This window comes from Xenopus tropicalis, chromosome 4, assembly GCF_000004195.4.
Source record: "Xenopus tropicalis strain Nigerian chromosome 4, UCB_Xtro_10.0, whole genome shotgun sequence".
Classification (NCBI taxonomy): domain Eukaryota; kingdom Metazoa; phylum Chordata; class Amphibia; order Anura; family Pipidae; genus Xenopus; species Xenopus tropicalis.
The window spans coordinates 39829247-39852953 of NC_030680.2; the positions used below are offsets into that span (position 1 = coordinate 39829247).

General features: G+C 38.5%; 1 protein-coding gene across 4 annotated transcripts in view; it reads left to right on the plus strand.

The window, feature by feature from the left end:
- pc.2 (pyruvate carboxylase, gene 2) overlaps window positions 1-21703 on the plus strand; it is a 208723-nt gene extending 187020 nt beyond the window's left edge. For all 4 annotated transcript variants that reach the window (XM_012962236.3, XM_012962238.3, XM_012962237.3 and 1 more), the window contains 7 exons: window positions 2178-2418; window positions 4952-5201; window positions 7406-7650; window positions 13785-13964; window positions 14052-14297; window positions 16318-16458; window positions 16760-21703. In XM_012962236.3, coding sequence (XP_012817690.1) covers window positions 2178-2418; window positions 4952-5201; window positions 7406-7650; window positions 13785-13964; window positions 14052-14297; window positions 16318-16458; window positions 16760-17008 — 1552 coding nt within the window. In that variant the 3' untranslated portion in view covers window positions 17009-21703. The remainder of the gene's footprint in view (window positions 1-2177; window positions 2419-4951; window positions 5202-7405; window positions 7651-13784; window positions 13965-14051; window positions 14298-16317; window positions 16459-16759) is intronic.
- The last annotated feature ends 2004 nt before the right edge of the window (window positions 21704-23707 follow it).

Sequence of the window (23707 nt, forward strand, 5' to 3'; positions counted from 1 at the left end):
GTCACTCACGATTCAGTAGGTGCAAAAAACTGCCTCCATGCAGGCTTATTGAAGTAATGAGTGAGAAGGATACAGATGTTTCGGAAACCTCGCGTTCCCTTTTTCAATGTAGCATTCCCTCTTTATCCTTTTTATGAGTCGGGTCCTCTCTATCCCTACTGTAACCCTTACTTATTAATTCATGACTTCTGTTTGTTATAATATGTAATTTGTAAATTCTTGGCCCTAAATAATGAAAAGGAATAAAGCAGTCATACATTACCTGTAACATATAGTACTTTAAACTCTCTGTGCTTAGCCATGTCACTAGTGTCATATTATGCGCTGAAACGTGTGTATTATATGGGAAATAATGTGCCCCTGTAATAAAATATAAGTACAGAAGAAGCTCCAGGGCACAAGGCTTGCAGTGCCTATGGGGAGCAGCTCCACCATTAAGGAACCACTAGCTTATGCAGTGCTTTCCACTGCATGCCATTAACTGTATAATCATTGGGGGGGAAAAATAGGTATTTGTCTCTTCTCCAGCATGCTATGTTCCTCGCCATCCCTGTATATACAGGCCTCCTCGTATGAAAAGCACCAATTAATACCTGCTGTGCCATGCTTCGGGGATGCACTGAAACGCATTTCTAAAAACCTATATTTGTGGATAAACAGGAGACACGAGTAACTCCAAACAGAGTGGCAGCAGTCAAGTGCCAAATTATCACATTAGGACATGTATTGGTCACTTGCTGTACCAGTGTTTCTAGCTAAATTAGATGTAGGCACCAAGCTGTACCCTTGTCCCTTAATCTGAAACTGTATTTGCTGTTATTAATTTTCTCAGCAAGAAACTTGGACTTCCATATCTCTCCCTATTATGAAAGATGTATGTATATGTATGTATATACAGGTATAGGACCCATTATCCAGAATGCTCGGGACCAAGGGTATTCCGGATAAGGGGTCTTTCCGTAATTTGGATCTCAATACCTTAAGTCTACTAAAAAATCAATAAAACATTAATTAAACCCAATAGGATTGTTCTGCCCCCAATAAGGATTAATTATATCTTAGTTGGAATCAATTACAAGGTTCTGTTTTATTTCTACATAGAAAAAGGAAATCAGTTTTAAAATTCTTAATTATGTCATTAAAATGGAGTCTATGGGAGACGGGCATTCCGTAATTCGGAGCTTTCTGGATAACGGGTTTCCGGATAAGGGGTCCGATACCTGTATATCTTTATTTATAAAGCGCTACTTATGTACGCAGCACTGTACAGTAGAATACATTAATACAAACAGGGAGTTATTAAGATAACAACAGATAAATACAAAGTATAACAATAAATACAAATAAATAAATACAAATAAATACAAGATACAGTTGCAATAAGTTAAGAGTCAAAGACACAAGAGGATAGAGGTCCCTGCCTAGTAGAGCTTACAATCTATATGGGAGGGTAACTTATAGACACAAATAGGCAAATATAAGTGCTGTAGGTCACTGTGTGTGACACTACAATATAAGTGCTGGTTCCCAAATCAGGTGCTGTGCAAGTGCTCCAAAAGGTAGTCTTTAAGTTTAGTTTGAAAAAGACTTGAGGGAGAATTCTCTCCTGAGGAAATCAGGGAGGGCATTCCAAATGTGAGGGGCAGCAAGGTTTAATGTGGGAGGCAGCAGCAGTAGTAGTGGGGGGCCCAACCAAGCAGTTGCTCTGCAAGGAACGAAGGAGTCGGCCAGGAACGTACGGAGACACAAGAGAAGAGATGTAGTGAGGAACAGAGGAAGGGAGGGCTTTGAAGGTTAAGAGAAGGCGTTTGTAAGATATTCTTTGTTTAATAGGAAGTTACGATAAGGCCTTTAGCAGGGGAAGGGCCTGAACTGGATGGGAGGAGGAGAATTTTGGCAGCAGTGTTTAATATAGACTGTAGGGGGGAAAGATGGGAGTTAGGGAGGCCGGTTAGTAGCAGGTTACAGATGTCTAACTAGGGCATAAAGGTGTGATTATAGCCCAATAATCAATTTCCAGATGATCTCCCTATGCCGTATTTGTTGGTGTTTCCATCAGAGAGCAGCTGAAATATTTATTATAGCACTAATGCGTGTCCAGTGTGTTGTAGTAAAATTACAGTGATAAAAGTTTAGTGAATTGCATTTCTGATTTTCCATCTAACTTTGTCTTGCAGATTTTGTGAGGTGGCAAAGGAAAATGGAATGGATATCTTTAGGGTCTTTGACTCTCTGAACTACCTGCCTAACATGATCTTGGGCATGGAGGCAGCCGGTCGGGCAGGTGGAGTGGTGGAAGCTGCTATCTCTTACACGGGTGATGTGGCTGATCCAACCCGCACTAAATATACTCTGGACTACTATGTGAACCTGGCTGAGGAGCTGGTTAAAGCTGGAACCCACATATTGTGTATCAAGGTATCATGAAATTTATCATCAAAGTTTACTTTAGGAAATATAACATAACAGCAGAGTAGATAATGTTAACTATGGCACATTCCTTATTCGGTCAGAATCCATATTGAGGCAAAACAGTCCTATTGGGTTTATTTCATTTGAAATAATTTTTTTTGTGTCATGATTCAAATTATATCCAGAGCATTCTGAATAATAAGGTCCATATTGTAAAGAAATAATAAAAAAAAACTAGCATGGAGGCATGTAATAAGGATGAATAAAATAAATGCACACATGCCAAATTAAGATTTTCTCTTGTTTATTTTTAGAAAATATTTCTTTTTAAATACATTAGATTACACATGAGGTAGCAAGTGAGTTGTTTTTGCTGTATGCAGTAACAAGTTTTTTTTTAATCAAGTTTTTTTTTTTTCATTTTACCTTTCCATGCCTTGGGGTAAATATAGGAATAGAACACATTCCACTTTTCCATTAACTTAATTGTATTTAACAGTCACTCTACCTTGTAATAGCTATAGTTTTTTCCTGCACTATATGTAAATATGTACATTTTGATTTATGAAGCACTATTTGTGCATGCAGTGCTGTACAGTAGAACAGTACATTAATAGAACAGATAATGGTCAACACAATACCTGTATTATAGTAAAAGATAAATACAAAGTGCTAAGTATTAAATAGACTAGAGGAAGATGGTCCCTGCTCTATATGGCTTACTTACAGTCTAAGTGTTTTGACCATAGACCTGTGATTTCTTTGTACTCAAGATTTACAGTAGACAAGAAGATGTGGTTATTAACAGATGAGACAGAACCACACATGCAAACACTAGATAGTTAATGTTTCAATAGCGATTACATATACTAACTAATAACTTTCAAATCATATGAAAGTTTTGATTTAATGTTTAATGGAAAGGTGCTTAGAATTACAATTTCTCTCACTATGCAAAAAGAGCAGTGGAGGACCCCTTTAAGTCATGGATTCATAAGTACTCCCTACACATTGATATACATACAGACAGATGGAAGAGCTCATTTACTAACATAGGTACTAAATTGCATTGGTGCAGTTTCCAATAGCAACCATCCAGAATCTATAACTACTCTTTACAAGTATTAGAGAGGAATTCATATTTTTAAATGATATTGATACATACCAGGTTTTGCCTTGAAAGTCTTAGTGGCACAAACCCAGTGTGTTAAATGCAATGCCTTATCTCCCCTAGCCCCGCATGACTTTCTTGTACAAGAATCCTAACACATGCACGTGCACAAATTTTGAGGCACTTATTCTGACTAAAGGTGGCCATACACAGGCTGATTAAAGCTTATTGGCCTGTGTATGGTGCCAGCCAACGTGCCTGAACAACAACATTTTTGACTGAAAACTGGCAGGTTTGATTTTACCCATCAGAAAGAGGACCACAAGGACCACATCTGCTCCTTGATGCAGTCCTCAATCCAACAGCCTGCATAGAGGAAATTATGACCCAATCATTGGCTAGTGGGCTAAACAATCAGATCAGCCCAACATAGCCCACATCAAGGTGGGCATATTGGCAAAAGATTTCCAAATGAGTGGATCTTATAATGTATGGCCAGTTTTACTATCCTATTTACACAAACAGTTTGCGTACACATGAACTTTAGGATTTGTGTGCATAGGCAAAAATATATAGGGAATATTGGCCAGTATGACAGTGCCAATGATTGATGGTTATTGGTCCATTAAATCTGGCAATGCAGTGAGTGAGAAGAAGATTATATAGTTTTTTCGTTAGAAGCAGATGTTTTCTGTTTGCATTTATAAAGGTATGCCGACGTTAATATTAAGGCTTAGCAGTGTTCTGTGAAACCAAAGCTTTTTATCGAGGCCAGGACCCAAAGCAGAATGTGTAGATTTCTCATGCTTATTGAAAATACATCTCCTTTTTAACACAATAATGTTAGAGAGAGAGGATGTTTATTAAAAAATAAAGGATAAATGTGTGCAGACAATAGCTGTTTACCCTAGTGACAAACATGCTTGTTTTCTAATAAATATTGTTTGTTAGCAAAAAGCATGAGTGGGAAGCAGAATCCGCTCTAGAAACCAGGCGTAACCTCATCACAAAATTGTGTCGTCTTAATCCCATAAAAATAAGGCCTTCTAGGCGTACATTATATTTAAAAGATTATTTTAGACTGATGGTTTTGGACCTTTCCTATTATCTAAAATCTTGCCACATAATAAGCATATAGAGAATGGAATTTTAGAGTTCAGCAATCCTTTATTGTCCCCTTTATTTACAACTATAGATGATGTTATGATTTTTTTTTTTTAAATTCTATACATCCTTTAATCTATACATCCTTAGATTAAAATGTGTTGCAGTCTGCATGAGAGTGACTGCTACATTCAAGTCACATGGCAATTTGTTTGGCTAAACACTAACTTCCAAATCCCTAACCAAATCCTAAATACTTAATATTTTTATTTAGTCAGCGATTAGCTTTGTGTGTGACCTACATTCGTTTTCATTTGACTGCAGGATATGGCTGGACTTCTGAAACCCAAATCTTCAGACATGCTGATCCGTGCACTGCGAGACAGGTTTCCCAATATTCCCATCCATGTGCACACGCATGACACTGCTGGAGCTGGCGTGGCCTCCATGTTGGCATGTGCACACGCAGGAGCTGACATTGTAGACGTGGCAGTTGATTCTATGTCTGGGATGACCTCACAGCCGAGCATGGGGGCACTTGTGGCATGCGCTAAGGGCACAGACCAGGACACAGGTAAATAATAAGTTAAATATGTCAGTGATACATGTGGTTATTTATTATTACTATACTATATATGGCACTAACGTATGAAGTATTCATTTTCTTTTTCTTCTTGACTGGTTGATATTTAGTGGGATCCAACTGATCCACTCCCATGTTTTGACTGTTGCTTAGAGGAGCCTAAGGTTTCTACTGTAAGTGCAGCCTATAGTTTGAGTGGTCAGATTTTATCAAGCTATTAAGGCCTAGTTAGGTAATTAGGGTCAGGGACCTTGTAAGCACAGTGGGGCTCATTTATAAACACTGGGCAAATTTTCACCTGGGCTGTAACTCATGGCAACCAATCAAATGTTTGCTTTCATTGTTGAACCTTCAGCTGCCTGTATAAAGCCAGCTACTGGTTGGTTGCTATAGGTTACTACCAAGATGCAGGGTCGGACTGGGCTGCCAGGACAGCCGGAAAAATCCCGGTGGGCCCCGGCAGCCCAGTCTGACCTTTGCGGGCCCTCCCCCTTCTGACTGTTCCTCCCCTGACGCGTTCAATTTATACGTGCTCGGGGAGGACGTCAGGGGGGGGGCCCTGTGGGGGGGGGTTAGGGGGGGCCCTGTGGGGGGGGCCCTGGGGGGGTAAGGGACACGGCTGGCTGGGGCACTTGCAGGGCCCGTGGGGTGGGAGACCCGGTGGGCCCTGCACCCCCCAGTCCGACCCTGCCTAGATGCAAATTTGACCAGTATTTATAAATGAACCCCTGTAGTGGTTTTCACAGGACAAGTATAAGGGTGTCCAAACTTTTACACATTCCCTTAATTACACACTGGTTCCTGTTTTTTATCACTTTTCCATTACAAAATGAACTACTTATGTAATTTGGTTCGCCGTGCCCAAGCTTTAGCATTCTACTGTATATAATAAAGTACCCCTGACTGTAAAATATAAGGATATTTTAAGTCACCAGGGATGCAATATTTATTATAATATACAAGTTCCAGTGATTTAAGTGACAGAAATGACATCAATAAGCACTGATTATAACGGATGACATCACAAAGCACCGTTTATAATCTTGTGTATTATAAGAATATAATCATTCGCCAGCAAGTTTCCTTTTTTTTAATGAGAATCTCTGCAACAGTTCAAGTTGCATTGTTGAGGTGAGTACATTCACATGAATGGCAGGTAAGCAAGGGAATGCCCCTGAGTTTTGTGCCAGATAGATTTTGGGCAAATGTTCTCATTGTAACCTGCTAATTATCATTAGGGTCAGTCAATACCAAATTGCTAATGGAGGATTACTTTTTGGGACTCTTCTGCATTGAGCACTGCAAAGATACTTGGTGCAAGAAATAAAAAGCCAGTAGGATGCTTTGATGTACAGTAGAAATAGTGAAATTGATTTTACTTTACTCTTCTCTGGTAAAATACAAGGAATATTTCTTTAGAAGCAACGTTGAACTGGGGTATCCGGGGCTCACTGTGACTGCAGCCCCAGGGTGCAGTACTTTATACTTTCTCTTGGGGAGCGGGTCTAGGCCTAGTCTGACCCTGTTCAGAAGGCTAACCATACTGTGTTCTATAAAATACCTATATATTGTAACAGGACATTGAAAGTAGGGATGCACTGAATCCACTTTTTTTGGGGGGGATTTGGCCAAACCCCAGCTCCTTAGTGAGAGAAGTGGCCGACTACGGAAACAAATCCCAACCCTAATTTGCATATGCAACATAGGCTACGGAAGGGTTAAATGCTGAAAAATGTTACAGTTTACATGACAAAAAGTCATTTGATTTTAAGGATTCGGATTTGGTTCAGCCAGGAGCAAGGATCTGGTGCATGCCTAAATGAAAGGGCTGTAAGTTCAGAATAACACATTTTATGGATTAATTTGCAAATGCAAAGAATGAGTTTGGGGGATACAAACTGGACAGAAGAGTAAGGGGACAGTGGTACGTAGGTACCAAGTTATTTATTATTACTTTAATAATAAACAGTGTTACCATAGTGATGTTCTGTTAAGTCTGCAGTTCCAACACCAGGTATTAAATATATTACTAATCACTGCCAAGTTGACAGTTGCTCAAGCATCCAATGCTGCCACCACTTTTCACCACCCTGTTGTTTTCTTAAATCTCTGTCATGGTTCCTACCATGACTGTCACAATATGACTGTCCACTTTACTTTGTGGTAACATATACTCCTTCTTTATATCTCCTAAGGTATTCAGCTTGAAAAAGTGTTCGATTACAGTGAATACTGGGAAGTAGCCCGCGGTCTTTATTCGGCTTTTGACTGCACTGCAACCATGAAATCTGGCAATGCTGATGTGTATGAAAATGAAATCCCTGGTGGCCAGTATACCAACCTTCACTTCCAGGCCCACAGCATGGGACTAGGCAACAAATTCAAGGAAGTGAAGAAGGCATATGCTGAAGCCAATAAAATCCTTGGGGATGTCATTAAGGTAAGTTATCCATTGTGTTGTAAGTTATTAGTTTTATTCAAAGTAAAACAGACCTTGTATAAAAATATGGTCATATATTCACCCTTATAGGCTGTTGTGCACAGGGAACTGTTATTATATTCATGGACTTTAATGTATGGCTAAAGAGTGGTAAAATGATTGTTGGGATCACTGGATTAACTTTAAATCTAAGTGTTCCTAAAACATATATTAACTGGATTAAATATAGATCCGCTAATGTTACTAGATCTTTAAATTAGCTTTTCGTATCTTATAGAATGGCCAATTGTAAACTACCTTTCATCTGGTCATGTGCCTTCCTCTTCTGACTCTTTCCAGCTTTCAAATGGGGGCTCAGTAACTCCAGAAGCTAAAAAACATTACTCTTTGAGGTCCTATCCTATAAATATATCCATCTCTCATTCAAACCACTCCCTGGTTGCTAAAGTAATTTGTACACTAGCAACCAGATAACCACTGAAATTCTGAACTGGAGAGTTGCGGGACAAAAAGTGAAATAATTAAAACACAAATAATAATAAATGAAGATCAATTGTAAACTGTCTCAGAATATTACTCTCTACATCATTCTAAAAGTTATCTCAACCCCTTTAAGTTTATGTGCAATTTCATGTTTGCATGTAACAAGTTTGTATGTTATAAATAATGAGCTTATATGTGTACATTGTAGGCTGACACCATTTTTTTTAAATCAATTAGTATATGTCATACTGCTTAATTTACTCTGGGTATAGATAATGCAAACTCTTTTTATGGTTTTGGCTTCAGGTTTCATGACATTATTACATTAGCAAGCAACACAATCCCAATACAATGACTGATTTTACACTGATTGATAGTCACAATAGGCCAATTTAAGATTCACAGCCTAAGTGGACACACAATCTATATTTCACTAGTTCAGAGCTATGTTTAATGATATCTCTGTATAAGCAGAGGTGATCTGTCAAAAGTATGAATGGATCTATCAGAATGTCATGACCGCTGATTAATCAGCCTAGTTTATATGAGGATATGCTTTAAAAGCTGCAGTGCTGGGACTGCTCAGAGTAAAGCTGAAAATACTCATGTAAACTAGTTATTCTGATATCTTTCTGTTGGTGCTAGTAATCTTCTTACCATTGAATGAGAGCAAATTTTCCAAACCAAAGGTCATTTATCTGATACTGTACCAGTCAACTAAGGAAACTCCATTTGAAATCAAGTGTGTAATGTTCTTGTGTATGGATATATATATAATATTGCAACTGGTACTTTTCCATCTTCATAAAAACAAGCACTCACTACACAAGCACTTCATACAAACCAATCACTCCCATTCTCAAATAAACTTCCCTTTATCCCAGTTCTCCCACTTACCAATGTAACCCATGATGTTCTCCTATTCCATACTCAACCTTCTAGATCTCTCCACAACCTTTGGTACAGTTGTCATTTGTTACACTGCTCTTTCTTGATTTAACCATTTTCTGTCTCTGTTGGTGTTCCTGAAGGCTCTGTCTTAGGCCTTTTGCTGCTCTCACCCTATACAGCGTCTCTAGCAAACCTTATTCATTCATTTGGATTTCATTATCACCTTTATGCTGATTACATTCATATCTACCTGTCTGCTCTTGACCTGTCGCCTTCTGTCCTTTCCCAAGTTACAGACTGCCTGTCTGCTTTCTCCTTCTGGATGTCATAGAGTTACCTGAAACTGAATCTTTCTAAAACAGAACTCATTATATTTCCTCCAACATCTTCCCCATCCCTCAGGTTTCACTTACAGTCAGTAACATCACTTTTCAATCAACCACACAGGCACGCTGTCTAGGAATTATCTTCGACTCCCATCTGTCTTTTACACCGCACATCCAAACAATTGCCAAATCTTGTGTATTCATCTGCACAACATGGCCTGAATACACCTTTACCTCAGTTTAGACACAACTAAAACACTTATCCAGTCTCTTATCATTTCTGGCCTTGACTACTGCAGCTTATCCCTTACAGGCATTTCGATACATTGCCTTTCACAACTCTTATTCAGTTCTAAACGCTGCTAGACTCATTGATCTATCTCATTGGTCCACATCAGCTGCTCCCCTATGCATATCTCTTCACTGACTCTCAATCTCCTCTAGAATCAATTGCAAATTACTGGCACTCACATTTAAGGCCCTTCTTTCTGTCCGTCTCTGAAACTTTGTGCCTCGAGCCATCAGACTCTCCTCTTACTTCCAAACTCTCCCTAAAGACTTACCTGTTTAGGGAGGCATATTCAATGTATCCTAATTGATCTGACATTTATGTATTATAAATTACCAATCTGTTTCTATATTACTTTTGATTCAAATGTACCCTAACCCTGTAGATTGTAAGTTCTTGCGTGTAGAGCCCTCTGATCACATTTCTACTTAGAAACTCTTGTTTGTTAAATTATTATCATTAATGTAAAGCGGTGCATAATTTGCTGGTGCTATATAAATAAATGATGATTGAAAGTATGTCAGTCAGTGTCATGTCTGTACGTCTACGAGTTTGTGTCTCTCCAAGCTTGCCAATATTCCTAGATGGTAATTTGGGGCTGAGGAAGGCTATAGTCTTGATTCATAGGTAGAAATGGAGTGGCTCTGGTGATCCACCTTTAAATTGTTCTTATTTTGTTATTGGAAAACCTATATAGGTGAGGAGAAGAAGCATAACCGTTCCCATAAGAGGTAGAAGATACATTCATAGCAATCTAGAAGTTGAGACTTAACGAGTCCAAATTTAACTGATGGCAGCTAGGCTGAGAAAGATGCAGGTGATGCAACAGATAATATAGTAAGCATATTAGTGGGTTACCTATCTAGCAGCTGCATACATCTGTACTAAGCACAGTAAAGTATTTCCTTTATCAGACTTCAGTTATTGTGATGGAACTGTAAGCGGCAAAGCAGACAATACAGTTTTCCATGTATCTGTTTTGATGGGAGACAGATCTATTCCATCTGCTGTAAAGAACATGGCTATAATAGCAAAGAATACACAACACCCTTATTCCCTAGGATATAGAATCTATGGCACTAGCATGGAAGTGCCAGCCTTCTGGAGCTGTTACTTCCAAATTTCTGGGTCCTATTTACCCTTTGGTGAACATGTGGTTCCAGTCGCTAGCACAGCTGGCACTCAAAGGGTTAAACGTCTACATTTCTTTTACCAACCTTGCTCTTAGTATTAATTGTTACAGAAATTGTTCTCCTTTTCTGCCTTTAGCACTTCATTGTATCTTATGATTGAAAAATTATTTTTGTTACGGTTAATAAAGTTATTATGTAGTGCGTTCCTGTCATTTGTCTGTAGAATTATAGGGCTTGTATTGAAAAATATTAGTGATAACGGACTCAGCTTTTCCAAGTGTTATTCTTTTGTTTTGTTCCTCATCAATAGCCATCATGTGTCCATCCAAGCTCTTATAAAATAGTCCCATTCACAGCAAGTCATAAATTAGTAGTGACAGTTGGTCAGTAGAGAGTCTAATTATTACAAAATGCATTACTGTGAAGGAATTATCTAGATTATTTCATTAGTACATACACTCGAACTATTAAAAGCCGTTATGACCCAGCACAAAAATATATATAATTATAGGCAATTAGGGTGGTTTTATCCTTCCAAGTGATTAAAAATATTGGTTTGAAATGGTATTCACAATAAATATGTTGAATAAATTAAAACTACCAGACTGTTTGCTGAGCCAATATTATGATTCATTTTAATTAACGCAGTTTGACAGTTTCCGTTTTAAGATAAATTGACTAATGTTGCTAATAGCCTGGGAATGAACAATGATAGATGAGTTAAAAGACCAGACCATAACACGCATGTATATCAAGACCCTGTGTAATTAAAAAAACTGCTCAGGTAGTTAACCATGTTGATACATCTGATTCGCTTGTGGGTATTGGCGTAGAGCAAAAAGTGCAGAAAAAATGTTTGTACCAGTAATGGACATAACTATAATTAATTGGAGCCAGTACAGTAGGTTTCAGAGAGTGAGCAAAGTGGACAGAATGAAATAAAGCTCAGAGGAAAGGAAGAGGTAGAATGAGCACTGGGTCCTGTGGGAATAGTATATGGAAAAGGAATTGTGTTGTTTTTAATAAATAATAAGGGTGATTTTGCAGTCAGTTATTCACAGTGAAAATAAGATATAAATGAAACTTTACCATCAGTGATCAAGCTCTTCCTTAAAGTCATTAATAGATGAGATTATTTCATATGCTGAATTTAAATTGGTCCACAGAAGTAATTTATTCCTTTTTACAAATGGAGCCGAGTTCTCAACTGATTACTGTAGAATTTCTGAATTTATATAGGTAATGCTGCTATCTTTTTATTAATTATGTTTTTGTCTTGATAAAAGTACACTGTTTACTTAATTGTGTAACATTGTATAAAACATAGACTTAAGTGTGGATCCATAAGTAGGTTATAGACACTAATAACCAGAGAAAAGTGCAGCGAGCAACAACTGATATAATTGGGGTGGCTTAAGGGCAAGGGCACAAGCAGATTGACTGCTTTCCTCTGCAGGCGTTTTTTATAAATGAGGAGGAAAGCAGATTCACACAAAACTGTAGTTCCATAAACAGGCATGGCATCAGCTTGTGTGATACTACATGGAGCAGATATCAGCGCAAAAATGACTGTTAGGATGTCAGGACCCTCTCCATAACAATGTTACAAATGTAGAAAGAGAACACTGGGCTAGCAGTTATTTAGCCAGTGGTGTAACGAAAATGTGCTGGACCCCCCTGGAAAAAAATCTTCGGAGGGGCCGGCCCGGCATGCACAGGTTGGAACCCCGGAGTCTAGTATTGTCACTGTATTCAGCTTTAGATCCAAGAATATCGAGCATATTATATACATATTCAACCCAAAGCTCCCCATCATTTTTCTCAGGCTGAGTTATCGGGTATATCTAGGAGAGCAAAATATTATCCTAACTGGCCGTCCTTCCCCTCGTACCTGCGGAGTATAGATAAGATTTAGTTGAGTACTAAGGTTGGGCTTAGTACCTTAACATCGCAAATTATGTTTGGATTCGTCTGAGCCCTGAACTGAAGCTTGGAATACCACTTTGCAATACAGTTTTCTTATGCATCATGAGTAGTTATTTCCAGTCAAACAGGCCCGGATTTGTGACGAGGCCACAAAGACCCAGGCCTAGAGCGGCAGAAATTTAGGGGCGGCATGCCGCCCAGCCACACTGGAATTTTGGCCACATACAGAGCAAGGGGGACCGGACGGGCAGAAACTTTATCGCGTCCTCTCCCTACTGCTCAGTACGAGTTAAGTCGCGTGGGGGAAGATGACGAAAGGGGGCAGCCTCGGGGCGCCCTATTCAGAAATCCGGCCCTGCAGTCAAACCATGCACAGGATCAGGCACAATGGCATACACACCAATAGTACAACAAAATGAAATATTTATTGGTTCAAAAATGAAATTTTAAATGGTAGAATGAATTATTTGCAATGTACACAGTGTTATTTTGGAATATTAAATTATACCATAAAAGCATGACCGAATTCCTGTAACTGAAACACTCATCAGTAAGTAGGCTGGAAACGGTATCCTAAAAACTATCAAATTATATTGATATTTATGGGTGACTAAAATGCATTTTTTCTAAGCCTCATAATGCTCTGCATAATTTATATAGAGAATTATGTACCCCCTACTGCAATTTGTAAGGCTATTAAACATTCCCAATGAGTAGTACAGCATTTGTCAGTCTATTTAAAGCCATACTATTCTTTTTTTTTTTTAATTGACTGTAGCAACCCCCTTCTCATTTTTCCCACTAAGAAAGTGAGAGAGTGAGATTTCCATGGCAAACTGGTATTAATGCTCCTTCTTAGGGGGATTACACCTGTCCTTTTCACAAAATTGTTGCACCCCATGAAAGTACCTCTGCCGCCTCTCCCTAGTTCCCTAGTTCCTAGGCATAAATATCCATTTTCATTAAACAGACTTGTGTAATAATATTCCATTGTTGTGCAAATGCTTCAGTTTTGCTATTTAACAGGCAAAGTCTTTCTCACCTCTAACTACAGCTGTTTATTGGTTCTTAACGCTCTTCTTTCAGGTTACACCTTCCTCTAAGATTGTCGGAGACCTGGCGCAGTTTATGGTGCATAATGGCCTAAACCGTGAACAAGTGGAAACAATGGCTGATGAACTCTCCTTCCCCCTCTCTGTGGTGGAATATATGCAAGGCTATGTTGGAATCCCTTATGGAGGATTTCCGGAGCCTTTCCGTTCTAAGGTAATCAACTTTTTAAATGACAGATTTGGGATCCCTTGTATATTCTGTATCATAGAATATAAATTGAATTACTCTTTAACTCTTTAGGTTCTTAAAGATCTGCCACGCATTGAGGGCAGGCCTGGGGCATCACTCCCATCAATGGATTTTACAAAACTGGAGGAGAAACTGAAAAGCAAATATGATGACATTACCCCAGAAGATATTATGTCCGCTGCAATGTACCCAAAAGTGTTCGAGGAGTACAAGGATTTCGGCTCTCAGTTTGGGCCAGTAGAATGTCTCAACACCCGTCTCTTTTTGGAAGGACCTAAGATTGCAGAAGAATTTGAGGTAGGCTTATCTTGATGACTGTTAGTATACCTATTATTGTAACCAAATATTCTAGTATTACGTAGGCACCACTTCAGATGATGTTGGGTAGTGCTATAAGGGGTACAGTTCCCTGGTTAACTAATATTTAAATGGAACTTCTCCTTACAGCATACACTTTCATACAGGCTATGGGTTCTTTTTGGAGCAAACTTATTACATTTAGGGGTATATTTATCATGTTGTGTAAAAAGTGGAGTAAAACATTACCGGTGATATTGCTCATAGCAGCCAATCAGATGTTTTGCTTTTGTTTTCTAACTGTTGAAATCTAATTGCTGATTGGTTGCCCTGGGCAACATCACTGGTAATACATCACACCACTTTTTACACAGCATGATAAATATACCCCTGTGTATTTATCTTAGAAAAAGGTAGTGTTACAAAATGTAATTCATACATTATGACATACATAAAATAAACAGTTGTAACCAGTAAACAAAATAAAAAGGAATAAAAACACTCAGGTAGGAGTTTCTTGTGTATCGCATGAGACAAGCTGTAAAATAGTTCTATAATAATTCAGCTTTGGAACCTCAGATCTTGTTGGCTTTTCATTTTCATCCTGGAACACTCCCTCTCATTACCAATGCATGAGGTAGGAGCGCACTGGAACATGGAATTTACTTCCTAATAAATTAGTAAGGTTTTGTAGGCAAATTCTGTAATATGATCTTTGCATTTCCCATCAACAAAATATTGGCATGCTGTGTTATATATATATACGGCTGGGTACAATGATATCAACCATGAGGGGTGTATGATCATTCACCCCCCCCCCTAAACCATCCTTTCTAGCTTCTGGGTATAGGGTGCCCTGTCTGAAATTACTTGGGAGCATGTGATCTCCTCATACCAATATATGATGCATGAGGGTGTGAACCCCAAGTCAGAGAGGTCATAGATCCTTTTCTGACTGACCCTACATCTCTTGGTACAGAAGCCCTTTCCTTTGATCGTTACTCTGCAGCTAACAAACTGCTATCAGCTTCCTAAACAAACTGATCTGGCCCTGGCTAGTGAAGAGCGAATCTGTCTCATTTCCCTTCTGCTAAAAATGTGCGAAAAATTTGAATTCAATGGGCATTTTTTCTAGGCATGTACTGAATCCATTACTTTGGATTATCTTGTCTGAATCTTGGTTTCAGTGCATCCCTTTTGGATTTTTTCCATACTTCTTATTTTTGCGCCCATTGTCTATGGGGTTTTTTGTGGCAAACCTGCCAAAACATGTTGTTCATCACTAGTCCTGGCACTCTTGCTGCCATATAAGTGCATTACCTTTATGCAGCCCCCTGCAGGAGTGTCTTATTAAAGGTCTCTCTGTGAGATTGACACCAAATGTCCCTAGGTTCCCTCTTTTAATACTACAGCACAATTGCTCTGGCCTGACATGTATATATTCAGTCGCTCTCTTGGGACTAAATAACTCATGGTGGTTAAAGATATTTGTTGGAAATAAGACTACGTTATTATGATCTTGCAGAATAACTTCATTTAAAATATTAATACATATGTAATGTAACGGCTTCTGGTCAAACCTTATGTTTATTATTGTGCCCATTTAAGCACAAAATATAGTAATGTTTTACAAAACCCATCTATGAAAGGGGGTTCTTTGCAAATTCATTATCATTTTAGGCAGGGCAAGAAAGCTTTCTAAATTTAAAGATGTCTGGATATATGCAGCAGCTTTACGTGTTGAGCTAAAAGATTGACAATATTATATAGATCATCTTGGTAAGAATACCAGGACCATAAGATTGGTAGTTATTTTTAACTAACTGTACATTGTGGACAATGTTAACCTAAAGCACATGGCTCCATTTAAGCGATTCATTAAGTTCATTATAGTTTATCAGTTCAGTTTTACATTTCAAAAATAGTCTATCCCTGTTATATGGTTGAAATGGTTTCTGGGAAAGACTAATGATATATCATTCATTTAGAATTGATCTCAAATCTCTAACTCAAACCATAGGTGGAATTAGAAAGAGGAAAGACCTTGCATATCAAAGCTCTTGCCCTGGGAGATCTTAATAAAGCTGGTCAGAGGGAAGTCTTCTTTGAACTCAATGGTCAACTCAGATCTGTCCTTGTCAAAGACACTCAGGCCATGAAGGTAAGAAACATTTAGCATTAGAAGGTCAAAAATTGGCCTTTTGGGCCATAGAACACACTGTAAATATTAGATTTTGTCTTATGTGATGTGATCAAAGAGCCAACTGTAAGTTGTGAAAAAGACAGACGTTTGGGGGTTGTGGTTTCTGCAAGGATTTTACAGAATTCCCTCTCTCCTTAAAAAGAAAAAGCATGGCTTTTTCAATATATATATAGTATCTCTTCAAAAAAAAACATTGGCCTAAAAACAAATATACATAATGTTTCTGTTCTGTATTCTTGACAATTATTTTTTTTACTAGGAGATGCACTTCCACCCCAAAGCCCTGAAAGATGTGAAAGGTCAGATAGGTGCCCCAATGCCAGGCAAGGTCATTGACATCAAGGTGAAGGAGGGGACCAAAGTTGAAAAGGGACAGCCGCTCTGCGTGCTCAGCGCCATGAAGATGGAGACACTGGTCAACTCTCCGGTTACTGGAACAGTCAAGAAAGTCTACGTAAAAACCGATATGCATCTGGAAGGCGAGGACCTTTTACTGGAAATTGAATAAACATTCGGATGAACATAAATACTGGAAGAAGATGTGAGATGCTATGTGCAGTCCCCCCCCTCCTCTCTCCTTGGACATGGGAGAGATCTGTCCCCTCATCTTGTGCTTGTGGACATTGTTGGTATGAGATGTTTTACAGTGTATGCTGGTTTAGGGACCGAAATCTATTCTGGGAGTTTTGCCCTTTAGAGACTGATCTTTTTTTCACTTTATTGAGGAGAATTTGCTGGAAAGTCTTTTATCAGCTTGTATTACATGACCCAAAAGATTAAAAAAGAAGAGACTAGAGAGTCATTTCTGAGCTATTGCTGCATTCTGTCATTTCATTGCCACAAAGCTGTGTCTCCCCTGAGTTCAGAAATGACTTCACTGAATAATTTTTATGATGTTTAGACACACAATACACTGTTAATAAAGAGATAAATGCATAGCTGCCCTGCATAGAATACTGGCAGAGAATTACTAACCCGTTGCTAATCTCATCTGATTTTAAAAACACTTCCATTTATTTCAAAGCTAAAGAAGTGTAACCAATAATCATACACGTTGCTTTGTTTTGTTCTGTTTCATTTGCTTATATACAATATATTTCAAGCAACAAATGTACCAATGAACTTCAGCAAAAATAAGATTAGATTTTCTGTATCACCCAGTGCATATTCTATATTGCCTTGTTGCACTTGTGTGCGGTAGGGTTACTATAGCCTGGAATGAATTCAGATCTTGTGCATACTAGGGTGGCAAGATAACTTCAATTCAAGTGCATTAATAAATGCATGTTGCACGGCACACTGATAGGAGTTCCATTAAATTGCTACCCTTCTGGAATTTTCTAGTGGCCTGGCAACCCACTGCATAGTGGAAATAAATGCAGCAGCGGTAGAATGATCTCGGGTGTCGATGGCCACCACCCCAGGAAGCATTTACAATAGTTACTTATGTGTTAAAGAATTTCTAGTGTTTCGTTCCTTTGAAATCTGTTTTTCAGCCTGTCCTTCCCAGGCAACAGTGTCTTGTAATTTTAGATACATACTTACTTTATATTAGGGGTGCATGGAATCCAGCTTTCAATTTGGGATCCAGTGTTCTTTTTGGCACTTATAAGGGGCATGTGTTTCTCCAGGTCTGTTTCTTTGTGTTCCTGATGCAGGATAGCATGGCGGCATCAATGTTTTGTGCCCAAATTGGTACATTTTGCACTCATATTTTAAAACAAGGCTATTTATTGGCCCATACAATTTTTAAAGAGACTGAAGAGTAAGAGCTGATTTAATATCTGCTTCTTATTCTTCAAATTTGCAAACCCAAATGCTCCCTCACCTTATTTGTATGATTCTCTGTTTTCACTTAAAGGGGAACTATTGCAAAAATAATTATATATATATATTATATAGATTATATTCTATTATAAATAGAATGAATGAACAATTATGTACCATTTCTGAAATAACCAGGTTACCTTTCACTGTCCCCTTCTCAGAAACCTGTTTCTTTAAATGTTTTCTTTATGCAGAAGTTGGAGTCATTTTGATGACAGGTTGGTCTAATACATCTTTTGGGGGGGGGGGGGTTCCCATTCCTAGCAGATGTATCAGAGCTAACTTAAACAACAGACAAACTTAAATTACAGCAAAACCTAACAAAATTACTAACTCCGGCACACATCCTGCATATAGAAAGACAGGATTTTCATGAGAGCTGGTAATTTTGAAAGAGTGAGCTCTAATACTAAAATTATACTACATCTACAATACTAATACTGCTACCTAAAGACAGAGTACATTTCCTCCAAAGGATGTATTAGACCAAACTGTCAGTCATAATCTGACTCATAATCTGAATGAAGAGAGACAGGATTTCTAATTGAGTTTATTTGGAAAGTTTCCTTTTCATTTTTGTGATAGTTCCCCTTTAAGGAGACAGCACCTGAAACTCAGATATGTTCAGTATGTCCTAAATCTGGCCATACTTTGCCTGACTTGGCCTTCCGATTGCAAGGCCAATGATTGGATCATACTGTTGGTCTATGGGAACCAACTAGACAATGACCACATCAATGCACTAGTACAGTCCTTGTCCAATGGAATTTTTAAACCTGACAATGGATAGCTGATTTCCCGACTCATATTAGTCAGGCAGGAGTCCCGAGCACCCCCATACACAAGCTGATAAGCTGGAGATGTGCCAGTTTTTATCGGCCAACCCGAGTTGTTATGGCATAACCATGTATGAATGTGTAATTACAAGATGCTGCTGCCCGCTCGGAGGGTGGAGGAGAGTCCTTGCCTGGGATGAACTGTAAATAAACGCCTCTGAGTGAAAAAGCAAATGAAATGGCCTGGCCTTACTGTAAATAAATGAATTAAAAATCTCCATAAAACATAAATAAATGAAACAGAATAGTGGTACATTTTTTATGAATATACAATAAATGCACAATCCTAAATTGCCCATATTGCCTAGTACCACCTCCGAGCCATTAAGCTTCACTGCCATACTGCTCATCTGCTGGAATAGGATAGTGTCTTTGCCATGGGAAATCTAAGTGAGGTTTTGTGTTGTGATGTTTATTTTATGCTCAGTGTTACATGTCTAGGGATCTGTGCCCCACAATTGCCAGCAGGGAGATATATTCATAGAGCACAATGATTTATATTCACAGGCCTAAAGAAAAGCCAAACTGCTCTTATTCTGTATAACGGATGTATGAGTCCCTTAAACTGAGCAGCTAATGAGTCATTTGGTGGCAGGAATGGCGCCAACGTTTCACTGTGCCCAAATCCCTTGCTTTAGCCGCACGTAAGGATTAACCATGTCGTTCGTTTACCCATGTTGATAAAACATTCTTGTAATTTAGGGCAATAGCTATGCATTCTGGGTAGATCCTAGCTATTTCAGCACTGCCAGCTGCCTGTCTGGGCTATCCCAGGTCCCAGGTGCCTGTGGGCTGTGCCTATTTTAAGGTTTTCACCGCCTCCCTCACCTCGTTAAGTATTTATAGCGGCAGTGAGAAGCAACACTCTGTGCAGTAGAACTCACCCTCCCATTCTCTCTTTCACCTTCACTGTCCCACATAGCAACACATGCAGCCTAGCGCCTTCATTTCTGCCGTCCCTCTCCACCCACATTAACCCTTACATGGTTAAAACAGAATCTAGATTTATGGATATATTTACACTGTTTGGAGGATTTTTAGTAGAGTTAACCAGTTAAGTGCCAATCACAAACACACACCTCTTTGCACTCTTGTATTGTTTTATTAAATGTCAGTGGTGATATAACAAGGTTACACTGGTAATGGTTCCATAGTACATATACAGTTCTATAATTATCTTCATTTTTTTGTCTTTACTAACATCATTCTGTTGGACAAAGCACTCTTATACACTCCCTGTATCTTACAATTTAGCATTTAATGTTTATAATTGTAATATTATCATAACTTCTCTGACTGAGCATATTTAACAGGCAGGTTGCTTGTATAGCAACTTAAAAAATAGAAGAATAGGGCATTTACCCAGGGACGGGGGCAGTTAAAGCAGCAGAATAATATTTTGCAATATGGTTAAAGAATGGAAACATCACCATTAACAACTTGTATTTGGCATGCACACTAGTCCAAAGGCAGGCTATAGTCTCCCATTCTCTCCCTTCCTCACATTCTCACATATTTCTCTCCTTTATTCATTTTCTAGAATATTCCATCTTTTACTTCCGCACACACACAGGCCCCAACTTGCACCCCAGTTGCAGGTTATTGCTTTCTACCCTTCTATTAATGGCTCTTACACTTGGGCATTTCTATTTGTGTGTTCCCAGGTGGTGGTGTTTTCTTTGGGCGTTGCACTGTACTGGAACATAGGAGTTAACTGACCCCATACTTATCTGCGCTGAGCGTTTCAGTGCACACACATGGGTACTGTCCCCTAAAGACGAATGGGGACTTCTGTGCACAAAAAAAGCCAACACACAGGAACAACTGGGCCTAAGTATAAATTACAATTACAACTGCTTTAACAAACGCTTTGCACAAGTGACAGCTCTATCATTTCTATTCTAGGTAACGTCAGCTTTCTCTTACAGAGATTTGCTCAGCAGTGACATAGGATTTATCCTGGTATACATTTAGACTTCTACAGAGCCTTTTTTAAACACTACATATAGTGCATGTATACAATGAAATAGTACAATAACTAGAATATGCAAATACCTGTATTGAAATGTCGATGAAAGTAGGCGTCGTGTCCATAAATCCATTTGTGTTTGATTTCTCTGTGCCTTTTCTCAGATGCCAAGAGAGCAGAAACAGCTCAATGTTTTTCCACAATATTGTGCAAGGCTTTTCAACTAGATTGTAAAATGCCATTTTAGTAAAAGAAAATACTCCCATTTATCTTTGTGATCCCCGTGATCGGAAACATGTTTACCAAGATAATAAAAAGTTGCCGTTGGGCAAGGGCAGGATATGGATCATAGTTACATGTGAGCTATTGGCTTCTTACTGAGCTCCAGTGCTTATTACTGATGCTTAAGAAATGTCTTACTAATTTTGTTTACAGTGCAAACTAAATAGCTCTCTTACATTTGTATGCCAGTAGTCATATTAATCCCTGAAATGTCTTAAATGTGCTGGATATAGATTTTGGATATAATTACTTTAAAAATGCTAATTAGAAATAAAGAATTTAATTTCAACAGACTCGTAATTTCTTTCTTTTTCACATCTGGTAGTTGTGCTGAATAATGAAATAGTAAATGCCTAGAGCATTCCTGTCTGTGTCAGTGCTGAGATCTAAGATGATATAAAGCGCAACGTGCCTTTGTGCGTGGATTACCGGCAACTCCGAGCCCATTGGAGCTTCACTCCCCAGTGTTTCAGTGTAGGGGTGTCATTATTTTTTCACAAACACCATATGTTGGGAGGGCTCCCCACACTTGGGCTAAAATGCTTTATGGTGGTGCTGCCCCTGCATGCAGGAGAAAGCCATTTTAGTCTTTGGAAAGAACAATGTTTCAGGGGGTGTAATTGAAAAATGTCCCGAGGTGAATCCAAACATTCTTAATTTGCGCTTCTTCAGTAAGACCCACACATGCTTTTTTTCTGATATGGCATATTTGTTTATGGTTAGGGTGTGAATGCTTTTACATGCTCCTACATACACAAACCTGCAGCCCCCTTATATTATTGCTTTGCAATAAGCACCACCCCAATTCCAGCAGGTAGAGCATTCCGCTGCCTCAATTCTCTTATTGTTTGTGTTGGTTCTGGTAACCGTTATGCTTAAGTCTAAAGTAATGGCTTTTGTAATTTTGTTATTCTCTTTTATAAGAAAATAATCTCCTCAATGTGTCTATAATGTCAACTAATGTACTTGTAAGGAGTAATCATGTTCCCTTGCAAGTGCCATTTCTCCAGAGAAGCAAACCCAGCTTGGTCTTTCTTCATTCTTATATACCTTTACAACGAAGTTGCACATCTTTGCACTTTTTCCAGCTCTTTAATATCCTTCCCATGGACTGGCATCCAAAGCTACACTTTATTGTCAAGGTAAGGCCTTATCAGGAATCTTTGAAGAGAAAATTATTCATGCCTCTAGTCAATGCCCTTTTTTAAACAGGAGAACTACTCTAAGTAGCACAACTGATAAAGCTTTTAACGTCTGTTATCCATAATAACCCCTAAATCCTTGTCAATGTAGGTTGAGTGGTTTATTGAAATCACTCTACATGCAAGTTTTTTGAACCTATTATTTTGCATAGTATCATAGGGAAACAGTCAGTACTGCCAACTTCAAGGCCATTTATGAATAACCTTTATAGCAATGGAACAAGGACAAATGGTTCCTAGAAAATGTTCCATTTATCAGTACAGTTTATAATGTGTCTTTCAGGAAGTACTCTAAGTATAGGTTTGGGTTTTATTATCTGGAATGATTGGGAAATGGCTTTCCAATATTCTGGATCTTTCTTGATTCGGGTTCCAGATAGTAGGGCCCATACCTGTACAAAAAGTTAAATGCCAATTCCCTAATATAATCTGTAATTTTGTATGTGTAGTTCTGGGACAATTACATTAGAAACATGATTAAAAATTAAGGCTTACCTCCCCACAAAAGCTATTTAATTTGTCAGGATCTATTGCATATAAAACTACGTTACTACTCCTGAGCAGCTTCTATCACAGTAACCCCACAGCATTCACACCTCTGTGAGTTTCAGATGTCACCTTTCTGAAGAGTTACAAAGTGCCATTGTGATTGGATTAGTGGAAGAGTATATATGCTGAGGACTGCCCATACCAGTCAGTTGAACTGAAGAAGCTGCTCGGATGAGTAGTGAAACGTCTTCAATGATTACTTAACAAGTCCAGTTGCTTTGGATTTACTTATACTAGATATACCATGACCTGGATGAATGAAAATCTTCATAGTCATGTTTTTCAATATTGTTAACGACTCCAAAAACTTTCCTTCCAAACTAACAAGCCTATATTTACCCAGCTAGGAACAGAAGGCTTTTATTTATTTATTTATTTTTAAAGATGCCAATTCACCAATCTTTGTGCCTTTCCCAATATCAAAGCACAAGGCTAGTTTCTTTAGTATCCTGGGTAAATACAATCCAGTCCTGGAACTTCAAATGATCGAGTCTCTTTTGAAATTCCTCCAGCCTCCTACACTCACATTAACTGAATAGGTT